The sequence below is a fragment of the Notothenia coriiceps genome, unplaced genomic scaffold (assembly GCF_000735185.1).
Source record: "Notothenia coriiceps isolate Sejong01 unplaced genomic scaffold, NC01 NC01_scaffold00037244, whole genome shotgun sequence".
Taxonomy (NCBI): Eukaryota; Metazoa; Chordata; class Actinopteri; order Perciformes; family Nototheniidae; genus Notothenia; species Notothenia coriiceps.
In genome coordinates this window covers 14,035,691-14,047,445 of record NW_011369945.1, presented here as the reverse complement: position 1 = coordinate 14,047,445, position 11,755 = coordinate 14,035,691, and the positions used below count along the sequence as shown (strand labels likewise).

The window sequence follows — 11,755 nt, the reverse complement described above, 5'->3', positions numbered from 1 at the left end:
TTGCTTTTGTACAAGGCCAGACAAGATAAACGGGCCTCCAGTGAAGACTAATTCGGCCCAACCGCATATATCCGACACGAGTCAATTAAGTTGCGCAAATGTAGAAGAAACAGGTATATCTCTAGGCACATTGTAACTGCAAATGTCCATTTCATTATCGGTTACTCCATTTTTCTTTTTAATTGTACCAATTGAATTACACGCCAGGCTGATACTTGTTAAATACGTCTCTGCACAACAGTCAGCTTCTGATTATAAGGAGTGATTGGGGTTCTGTCTCTTTGTTCAATGGTGGACTTTCAGGACATAGCCTATACCCTCGTCCTCTAACAAACTGTAAGTACAACCAGATTTAATTGAGTCCTGAGGATAAACATATTATTGCTGTAGTTATTGCGTGAACTGGCTGCCAAACTAACACCGTAATTTTCGGAACTAATAAAGCCGCGCTTATTCCCTTTTTTAAGACGCTGCGGCTTATATAAACGGTGCGGTCTAATCGTATGGATCTTTACAGCCTACGGCCAAACACCTTTAAGCTCTATGGGCTCTATGGCCGGTCCGCGGAACCACCACCTTTAAAGCGGCGGGTTCCAGCAGGAAAGCTGGAGGCCGGAAAAGAGTGGAGCAGGTAGCGCGCAAAAGAAAAGTGGAAACGAGAGTGGTATGCGCTGCTGCGGGGCTTATATTCAGGTGCGGTTTATAGTCGCGAAAATTACGGTAATCAATGAAGTGATTGCTGATTCTAGAGTTTTTATTTAAGGCCTACCATATTATACTGTTTTTCATCACTATATAATAGGTCTCAGATATATACAAAACATGTCTCTGAAGTGTTTGGCTCCAAACACCAAACAGATCATTGCAGCATTACCCATAATCCCCTCTGTTTCAGCACTGTTTCAAAAGTGCTGATTCTCTGTCTGTTACTTTAGATGAAAATAAGGAGCCCCTCCCCACGCCCCTCTGAGAGATATTTGGTTAAAAAGAACACAATGGTGCTCTCGGAGGAGATTCAGGTGATAAGGGGGGGGGGTTACCTTGGTTGGTGATTGGCTAATGGTTACACAACCCAACAAAACCTTGTGACATCATAAAGCAGCCAAAATCTGATCAGCTCATTTTCAGGTTTTTATATAAATGGATCAGGACAAAAGAGAGAGAATCTTTTTTCCTGAAACTTTCAGAATCTCTTTACACAGAGGGGACACATGTTGATGGAGAAGGGACATGAAAAAGCAGATTTAGCATAGTCCCCTTTAAGACAAAATAAGAGATTTTTGGTTATTGGCTAATTTGAATATGCTGGTTTTTATAAATGCTGCACATTGCACCTTTAACACCCAAGCTATCTTACCCTGGTTAAGCAGCAGGGCTGTGAAGAAAGACAGACACTGATTTATTACAATATAAGAACACTAATATCAGGGCAGGGTACATTAGCGTGCTCGGAGAACATCTAAAATGCAGTTAGTTACTCTGATGCAGGTGCCAAACATTCAGCCGCATGTGTTGCTGTTGTATAATTAGACACTAGATATGAAATATTACTGCCATCTATTGTGTGTGAAATGAACAATTCCTCTTTGACATAATCAGCATTACCTTATCATGATTAAAACTAGTCCCTTATAAATGAATAATGAGATTTTAGATTTTAGTTTTAGTAACATTTACCAGAGAGGCCCCGCTTCAACCATTTTGGGTCCTCCAGCACGATGAAGAAGTTCTCCTGCTTCTCGTACTCCGCCACATTTATAATGCGCACCTGTAAGACCTGACTGGAGATATGAAAGCATGCATACATGTTTTTTATTCAAAGAAAGAAGCCATAACTACTACGAAGCATACAGTTGATACACAATACCTCCACATCTTGAACATTTGCTCTACTATCTAAATCACATCACAAATTGAAGTGAGCTCAATAATTCATCACAATGGGCCTTTAAATAATTCATGCTTAGACATAGTGTGCTATTACTCCTCAGTGTGCCAATGAAATGGCGCTGAACATAATGACTTGTAGCACAACAACAGCCTGGTTAACCAATGTCTGTTAAGTTCATTTGAGGAAAATGAAAAAGGAATTCCTGACAAAATGAAAGGAGAGTATCAATACACACATAGCTTAATGGTCCCCGCAGGAGTCTAATTAACTTGACTGTAACGCATCCATTCATTGGCCATGTTACATAACAGAGTCTTTCACTAAGTGTACAATTAGACCATGTGCAAACACAGCTTATATAACCTGAAAGTTTAATGGGAAAAGGATCTGTCAGTTAACATGGGTTGACTGGAGGTTCCCCACACCTGATCAGGGACGGGATTATCTTTAGGTGTCAAGTGGTCTAATAGGACCTCCTCCTCCTGGTAATCCTCCGCTGAGGGTCAGGTGCCCCTTCCTTAGAAGCACTAATCGTTTAAAGTAGTATCAATATAAAAGCACTGAGCGAGCTGTGCGCGAGCACTACTGAGGGGTGTACTGTGAAGCCGGATTAGTGTGTAAGCGAGGTTCTCTTTTAGCCTGGCTAGATCAGCATGTCGACGTATGCTGCAGACATAACCTGGTTCGGACCGATCGAGGGAATATATTCGTTTTTATCTTTCCTCCTATCAACTTGTGTGTATTTTTTTATCTAAGTTCGGAAAAATGAACCTTCCATAAATGTGCAGGTGGCAGATATATAATTCCCTGCCATTTGAATCAGTGTGATGTCTACTTGCCTATGGAATGTTGTTAGGACTGATTGATGATTTGGTGCAGTCCTTTTAACACTCCTGGTCTATTGTAGCTAATAGAACACTGATTAAAACATTGATTAGTCTACTGGTATTTATCACAGATGAAACTGAATCCATACATTTGATTTATTTTTGATTTCATTTAGCTAATAACAAAATAGATCTCCCCGTGTCCAGTTTTCTTGGCATTGCCTCATGTGTTTGTGTTCATAATGACCAGGTATCAGGGGCTGTCAGACCATATTTCAGTTTCAGAAAATGCAGCAAAATTCATTCTAAACAACCAACTATACCTACATTAAAGCAACCAAAAGACCTCACATCTCTGTCTTTCTTTGAATCTAGTAACAACAGTACAACTTCTAGTTACTACTTAACATTAGATACCTGTACTGCATGCTGTGATGTTGTCGGAACTGGTTTCAGATTTTCACATTTTAAATGGGAGGAACTGCAATCTACTCTCTAACTAGAGTCCTGCAGTCCACTGGGAGATTCATCAGCTCCATTATCTCAGGTTTTTAACTCCATCTAGTTGTGTTGTCTCTGTTTTGCTGTTTGGGTTCTTGTGAATGTTTAAGATAACCTAATCTAATCTAATCTCAACGAGTGTCTGATAAACCAAAAGATGAAAACAAACAAGTTACAGTTTCATTCAAAGTCGGAAACCAGAATTTTGTTAAGGGTTTCTTCATCTTCACATCCTATAGTTCATTTTGAGTCAATCTCACAAACACTGTCATACTTCCTGAAACACTCACCAGGGCACCAGATCTTCAACACATTTGCTTCTGTCTAAAAACTACCAGAACTAAATGTTTAGGAAATCATTTTGCTTTTAAAAATGTAACTATGTATTTGTGGCACAGAGAAGCCAATGGGCTTTGATGTGAGTGAACACGTCTGACTGGGCCTTACCTGGTCTGCTCATTGGTGAACTCCACCTCTCCTCTGGCCTCCTCGTAGTCCACCCCCGCCTTGGCACTGCCTTCCTCCGTACGGTACGGCACACTGACGGTCCCCCTGGAGCCAGAGTTCCTCACCACCGTCACTTTCAGCGTGCCGGTGCTCTCACTGACCCGCAGCACGCGCTGGCTGAAGGTGAAGATGCCAGCATGGTCATCATCCAAGATAGTGATGGTGGCCTGCAGGGGCTCCACCAGCCTGGCCTGTGGTGGAGTTCCTGTCCCTTCACCTCCACCTTCCTCTAACCTCAGGTTCTGAAGACGCACAAAGAAATGCTCGTCCTCCTCAAAGACGTCATCGTCCAAGATGCCCACCTGGAGAGAACAGAGTATAGTCACTGTACTGTACTTAAGTATATACACTTTATACATTTGAAAGCTAACATGCAGTATACAACGTCTTTAAAACTCGCTGCATCTTTACCAGCTTTGATAACACTTTAATTAATCAATAATTATAATCAGAACATATCATATATATATATATATATTATTCTTAAAATTACCAATTTGCATGATAAGTACTTTTACTTTTGGTACTTTAAGTATATTTAGATGCTTATACTTTTGTCCTTTTACTTAAGTAACATTTTGAAATCAGGACATTTACTTGTACTGTCCATGTAACAGAGTATTCTACACTCTATAATTTCTACTTTTACTTAAGTACAAGATCTGAGTTCTTCCCCCACCTCTGGTCACTCTTCATGGGTAAAAAAGGCAAGACAAAAAGAACACAACGTTTAAAAACAGTCCCCTTTTCCCCTGCTCACCTTGATTTCCTTGCGGCCTTCCCCCGGCTTAAACACCAGTGTTCCCTTAGTGAAGTCATAGTCTGCCCCAGCATTAGCAGAGCCGTTTTCTGTACAGTAGTCCACATAGAAAGTGTTCTGGCCCGTCCCCCCCTCAAGGATCACCCCGATGCTCAGAGAGCCGCAGTTCTCTGTGCACTGGAACTGTGCACTTTCAAAACAAATGTGCGAGCATGTGGCCTTGTCAGCATCCTGGCCTGCGCTGCGCCGTGAGTGTTCGGCAGCGTGTTTCCTTAATACGTTGCCGGCACCAATCATCAGGCGCGTGGCCTGGACTCGGTAGAAGGCGCGGCTCTTCTTCTGGTGGACCAGGGCTGAGTAGTTAGCCATCTCAATCAGCTGGTCCAGGTCTTTGTCTGGGTGCTTCTCCTTCAGGTCCTTCAGGATGCGGACCACCTATCAAAGAGAGGGAAATAATGCACAATTATTTTAAAGGGGTACGTTTGGCAAAATATAATAATATGTATTTTATTCAGCTTTTTTCTTATTTATATTGAGCATCTGTCACAAAACCAAATGTTTACAGGGAAAAATGTAGAATTCTGATTGTGATGGCTTAGTTTATATTGACAAAAGTATTGGTGTTTCTTGAGGTAATATTTTCTTATGAAAAGGTATTTTTATTAAGATAAACTTTGGAAGCACCTAATTGTCTGCAGTCCTGACATTCAGACCCCTGCTGGTATTAGCTCAAAGGAAACCTGAAAATCAAATTAAGTATCTTAAAAGTTAGAAAACATGATACACTAGTGGGCCTGACAGTGTCTTCCTTCTTTTAAAAGCCTTTAAAAATACTTCAGGATAATTCTCGCCACTTAAAGAAAATATGTTCCCAAACTAAAATGAAAAAAACAACCATTTTGTATATTAAGGTGCTATTATTACTTTTTTATGAATTACTTTTTGTACCTATTACCGATACAAAAACACATCATGAAATTAAAGAGGACAAAATCTATGATTTTACACCATTTACTCTCCAGTCTAGCAATGTGTGTCTCCAGCAGCGTTTCTCCTACGTGTCTCACCTCGTCTTTGTTCTGGTCCAGCTCATTGCCTGTCTGCACAGAGACACTGGAAGAGTTTCCGGCACACGAAGCACCGTCCGACAACTTTCCATCCATGATCATGTCAATGCCCTTGGGCTCAAGGTCACCTTCCATTTCCACAACAATGCCGTGCCTCTTGTCGGCGCGGTAACGCTTGTGCATGTATTTGTAGAAGAGTAGGCGACGGTCAGCGATCCAAGCCAAGACCACACACACCGGAAAATAGAGCAGTGTGACTATGGCCTCCCACACCTGCAAAAGAGGCACCATGAGCATTACCTGTTTACACACTTGATTTATTAGAAATTGATTTATATATGTATTCATCTGAACCAACCTCCACGATCCCAGGTGAGATGACAGCCAGTATGAGGTAGAGCCAAATGTAGGCAAAAATACTCCAGAAGGCCGTGATAAAAAACACCCGCAGGTGTTTGATCTTGCGAGACTCTCCGTTCGGGATCACCCACACACAGATACCAATGATCACAAACATGTTGAAGGCAGCGCTGCCCACTATGGTGCTCGGCCCAAGCACGCCTGCATCAAAGTTGTGCCCGATCACCTGTCAACATTTAAGGACAGAAAAAGACGAACGTCACATAGATCAATATCAAACATTTCTTATTTTAATTCTAACTGAAACGGAATCCCCAATACCCTTAAAACAACCAAAACAACACAATATAATTATAAAAGAGGGCTACTTTGAAATGTATATTACATTTTTTGAGAATATGACAAACAACTGAAAATTAACTATATTAGAGACAGTATAGAGAATATTTATTTATTAGCAGGAATAAATCAATGTGTCAATTGGTTAACATTTTTAATTTAGTTAATCACAATAATAATGTAAACTTGTGATTAATCATTCATAATCACAAGTTTAAAATGCTAATATCTACTTGTATTTTGGGGATAAAACAAATACACATGTGGTGATGCAATAAAGAAATGCATTAAAAACTGTTAAGATAAATAAGAGGGTGTATTACCTTTATTATAACATCTCAGCTTAGTTTATTTCTTAGTCTAATTAATAATTCACATGAATTCCACAAATTATAAAAAAGTAACATTTGCCTGTAACAGCTTGTTTGTTAAAGTGCTCACAATTTTTCTTTCATCTAAAGTTCCATCTGGAAGCTTTATTTAGTTTTCATCACACCGGGGAATGGGATATGTCCTCAGTCATTCTTTACCATGTAATCACACAGGTAAAGAATCTGTGCTGGGATTACGGGAGAAAGCTTGCCCCCGTTTTGGTAATCTGATTGAAATTTTCAAGAATAATTGCAAGCGTTAATGTGTTAACGTTGATAGCCCTAATAAATATGAAATATGTTTTCTTCACATTGGTTGTTGCAATCCCTAATAATGAACATATTACTGTGCCTTGAGTTTACTCTCATTTGTATTCACTAACAGTATTACTTATTGTATTAATTTGTTCATTGATAAATGTAAAATACACAACTACAAGTCATTGATTATTTGTGTTATTCTTAGCAATGCATTCATGTTAGTAAGAAAGTGACATTTCATATATTTTTAAAGACAAACTCAAAGACAACAGGGATGTGAACGGCGGTGTGTACCTCAATAAGAGAGAGGAGGATCTCAGGGGCCGAGGAGCCCAAGGCCATGAGAGTGAGGTTGGACACGGTCTCGTTCCAGACCCTCACAGTGGTCACCGTGGTTTCCCCGTTAGCTTTGGTGATGGTCACCTCTTTCTCCTGCAATCAAACACGTTTATTAACATATCAAATATGCCATTCAAACAGAATTCATACTCAACAATTCCTGTTATTAGAATCAACGTTAGTGCCACAATATGATGACATTCATAAAGTCATTAAAACATCTTGTACTGTATTATGCAGTTCAGAGGAGTGTCCATTTAATGATTTTAATTTGAGTACTGGTAGATATAACTTAGAGCATTTGATGTGGAGTTGATTTTAGACGGTTACATCATGAAGTGGTAATAGATCTTTAGCTCCTAAAAGAAAGATCCATTATAACCATCATTATATTATAACTTGTTTTCCATTTTAGTTCCCATGGTAACACCTAATAACAATAGCTTAAGGTTGAATGTACTTTGGTGTCAAAGATTAACTATTTTTTATTTTACGTAAACACCTCACAAGGTAATGCCCCTTCAGATTTGTGCAGGACCATAATATATATATGAGAGGTTTCCTTGGTATCCAAATCCCCTCCACTATAATCTGAGTGAAAGTCTTGAAATGATCTTAGTGATTATCCACGGATAGTTAACTTATATACGACAGCCAGTTGTCCATCAGTTTCTTAAAGCCAAAATCCCCACTTGCTGGATGAATTCTTGATTTAGGGCATTTCACATATCTCTATCTGTCAGGCATACAGTATATATACAGTTATGGGCCAGCCCATTGGCGGCCCGCTGCTGAAACACCAGTACACTGCAGGGGGAAAAGTGGGAAATAGACACTAATCTATGTTTTAATTTATGTGAATAACTGTATGCGGTATACTGTAGAACCTTTAAATGGTGTTACTGGATTTGTTCCTCTTGCTTACCAGGAACCACTTTGGGCACATTGAAATTGATTCTTATTGGGTCAGTCACAGTCATAGAGAGTAGAATGGGACTAAAGCACTCTTCACTATCGAAAAAGTAGCGGCAACATTGTTTAATAATACCTGGGAGGTGATGACTTCTATGGATGCCATGAAGCGATCTGCGATGATGGACACGCCTAAGAAGATGTACATGAGACACGCAAAGTAGACAATAGCTCTCCCCGCTTGCTCACCCAGCGGAGGGTTGAGAGGCAGCCACACCGGCAGCAGGACCCCGGGTCGACACACCACCTCGCCCGCACACACAGGTTTGCCCGTGGTGTTACCAGAGGGCTGAGGCTGCTCGGGGGAAGACGCTCGCTCCACAACCTGAGGCCTGATGGAGGAGCAGGGGTGGGCCAGGAGGAAGGAGAGTATAAGGGCGAGGAGCGGGGAGAAGTGTACAGGGAGGGGTCCCATGATATCCCTGAGTTGGAGGGGCCTGGGGTTCACTGTGTCAGAGGACTCTCCTGGGGGGACAGAGGAAGGCACATCGTTACTGTGGAGAAAGAGATACAGAGGGGAATAACACATTTAAATAACAAATGAAGGTATGTTAATATTATATTTTCAATATGTCTTCGATTCCCCTTTAACTCGTTTGAAACGTCAAACAATTGTTTATTTCTAGGTTTATTCGATTTTAAGCCAATTCACCAGCATGTCTGTCTGTGTTTCTGTCTGTCTGTCTGTCTGTCCGTCTGTCTGTCTGCCTGCCTGCCTGTGTGTCTGCCTGTCTGTCCGTGTGTCTGTGTGTCCGTCCGTCTGTGTTAAGGTGTGTGTAGGAAGCAGGACCCAAATGCTTTATTTCAAGGCTAAACTATTCACAAAGACTGAATCTCGGGCGGACGGCCGGGGGCAAGGCAGAAGCCGAGAAGGGGGACTCTGGCGGACGGCCCGGGGGCAAGACAGAGTCCAAGGTAGGGGTTATGGAGGTGCGAAGGCCACTTCGGGCGAACTCAGGGGGCCAAGCATGAGGGCGAGGACCGCGGCCGGAAAAGTCAGGGGGCCGAGCATGAGGGCGAGGACCGCGGCCGGGAAAGTCAGGAGGCCGGGCTTGAGGGCGAAGACCGCGGCCGGGAAAGTCAGGAGGCCGGGCTTGAGGGCGAAGACCGCGGCACTCAGGGGGCCGGGCTCGAGGGTGAAGGCCGTGGCTCTCAGGGGGCCGGGCTCGAGGGCGGCTTACAGGGGGCCGGGCTCGAGGGCGAAGACCGCGGCTCTCAGGGGGCCGGGATCGAGGGTGAAGACTGCGGCTCTCAGAGGGCCGGGCTCGAGGGCGAAGGACTGCGGCTCTCGAGGGGGCCGGCTCGAGGGCGAAGACCAGACAGCTCCAGGAGGCCGAGCAGAGCCCGGTGTCGGCCGAACAGGAACCGGAGCCGGTGGGATAGGCCTCGGAAGGATCCCCAATGGAACAGGACCAGGAGTTGGCAGGACCCTCGGCAGGACAGGAGATGGCGGGGCCTCCAACGGAACAGGACACAGGGTTGGCAGGACCCCCAGCAGAAGAGTCGTCAGTGGGACCTCCAACGAGACAGGAAATAGGGTTGGCAGGACCCCGGTAGAAGAGTAGACGGCGGGACCCCCAACGGGACTGGACATAGGGTTGGCAGAACCCCCGGCAGAAGAGTAGACGGCGGGACCCCCAACGGGACTGGACATAGGGTTGGCAGGACCCCCGGCAGAAGAGTAGACGGGCGGGACCCCCAACGGGACAGGACATAGGTTGGAGGACCCTGCGGCAGAAGAGTTGACGGCCGGGACCCCAACGGGGCCACTAGGGCTTGGCCAGGAACCCCGGCCAAGGAAGAGTAGTCGTGCGGTACCTCCAACATGGGAAGCAGGACACAGGGTTGCCAGGGACCCCAGCGGGAACCTCCAAACGGCACAGGACATAGGGTTGGCAGGACCCCCGCAGAAGCAGGTAGTCAGTGGCCCCCCAACGGGGACAGGACATGGAGTGGCAGACCCCCGGCAGGAGGAGAGTAGTCGGCCCAGGACCTCCCCAACGGGACAGGGACGCATTAGGGTTGGCAGGACCCCCGGCAGGGAGAGTAGTCGGCGGGACCCAACTGGGACAGCGACATAGGGTGCTGGCAGGACCCCCCGGCAGAATAGTAGTCTGCGGGGACCTCCAACGGGGACAGTGACACAAGGTTGGCAGGAGCCCCAGCGGAACCTCCAACGGCACAGGACATGAGGGGTTGGCAGGGACCCCCGGCAGAGATAGTCAGCGGGGACCCCCAACGGACAGGACACGACTGGGGACTGCGAGAGAGGCTTGAGGAGGGAACTCGAGGAGGAAACTTGAGAGTTGACTTGAGAGGTGACGTTGGAGAAGGATCTCGAGAGGAACTGAACGGAGACCGAGAGGAACTTGAGAGGGAAGTCGAGGCGTGGTGACTTGAGAAGAACTTGAGGGTGACTTGAGAGGGGACTCGAGAGAAACTCCGAGAGAGGGCTCGAGAGGTGAACTCGAAGAGGGGGACTCGAGAGGAGACTTGGGAGGAGACGGAGAAATACTTGAACGAGGGGACTCGGAGAGGGAACTCGAGAGGTGGACTATGAGAGGGAACTCGAGAGGTAACCGAGACGGCTGACTCGAGCCCGCCGAGAGGGAACTGGAGAGGAGACTGAGAATGACTCGAGAGGAATTGCGAGAGGGGACTCGAGAGGGAGACCCTCGAGAGATGACTTGGAGGGAACTCGAGAGGGGACTTTGAGACAGGGGACTCGAGATGTGACCTGATGAGGGAAACTCGAGAGGTAACTCGAGAGGAGTCCTTGAGAGGGGAACTGGAGAGGGAAGACTTGACGAGATGACTCGAGAGGGAACTCGAGAGGCGGACTTGAGAGAGACTTGAGAGGGAACTCGAGAGGAGACTTTGAGAGAATGCTTGAGAGATGACTTGAGAGAGGACTTGAGGAGGGTCTTGAGTCGGTCGGTACCCCGACAGGACCACGGCGGAGCTGGCGTCGGCTGGAGAGCCAAACAGGAGACGAGGCCCGGGTGCTGGAGGTCGGCCGGTACGGCCGTAGGACTCGGGGAGCTGCGTTGGCCGGTAAGCCATCCTGGAGCCGAAAAAACTGGAGTCGGGACCCATGGCTACTGGGCCGGTACCTGAAGCTGGGACATGTCTACTGGGGCCGGGTACTGAAGCCGGAAACCATGGCTCTCTCGGCCGGAACCAGGGCCGGAACCATCGGGCTGGCTGGGACCGGTTCTGGAGCAAACACTGGGGTGAGAAGCAGGGCTGACGGCCCAGACGGACCACCACCGATGGTTGTGGTATCGAAAAACAATGGGAATCTTGGGAGACCTGGGTCTATCAGGATCGGGATAACAAACCGTGGAGGTAATCCCGTCCAAAAGCCAGGCAGGTAAGAATTTAACCAAATCTTGATTCTCATCCGTAAGGCTTGCATGCAATCTGGCCAAGAGCAGCCTCTCGCTGCTGAACCCTGACTGCTTACCACCAATCGATTAGCGCAGGTCAGACAGAGAAAAGGTATATCCAATAGTTCCTGCTCAAACGGATCTGCTGGGCCCATGAGAGTCTCTGTCGGT

General features: G+C 45.7%; 1 protein-coding gene across 2 annotated transcripts in view; it reads right to left on the bottom strand.

Annotated features, from left to right (window-relative positions):
* Positions 1–1,648: 1,648 nt before the first annotated feature.
* The window catches only part of slc8a2a (solute carrier family 8 member 2a), a 29,277-nt gene continuing 19,170 nt past the window's right edge, over positions 1,649–11,755 (bottom strand). Inside the window, exons 2-8 of one of the 2 annotated variants that reach the window (XM_010793641.1) lie at positions 8,272–8,689; positions 7,179–7,316; positions 5,912–6,139; positions 5,554–5,826; positions 4,487–4,921; positions 3,667–4,028; positions 1,649–1,781 (exon numbers count right to left, since the gene is read on the bottom strand). In XM_010793641.1, the coding sequence (XP_010791943.1) occupies positions 1,664–1,781; positions 3,667–4,028; positions 4,487–4,921; positions 5,554–5,826; positions 5,912–6,139; positions 7,179–7,316; positions 8,272–8,610 (1,893 nt within the window). In that variant the 5' untranslated portion in view covers positions 8,611–8,689 and the 3' untranslated portion in view covers positions 1,649–1,663. The remainder of the gene's footprint in view (positions 1,782–3,666; positions 4,029–4,486; positions 4,922–5,553; positions 5,827–5,911; positions 6,140–7,178; positions 7,317–8,271; positions 8,690–11,755) is intronic. The other variant, XM_010793640.1, reaches the window with a different exon arrangement.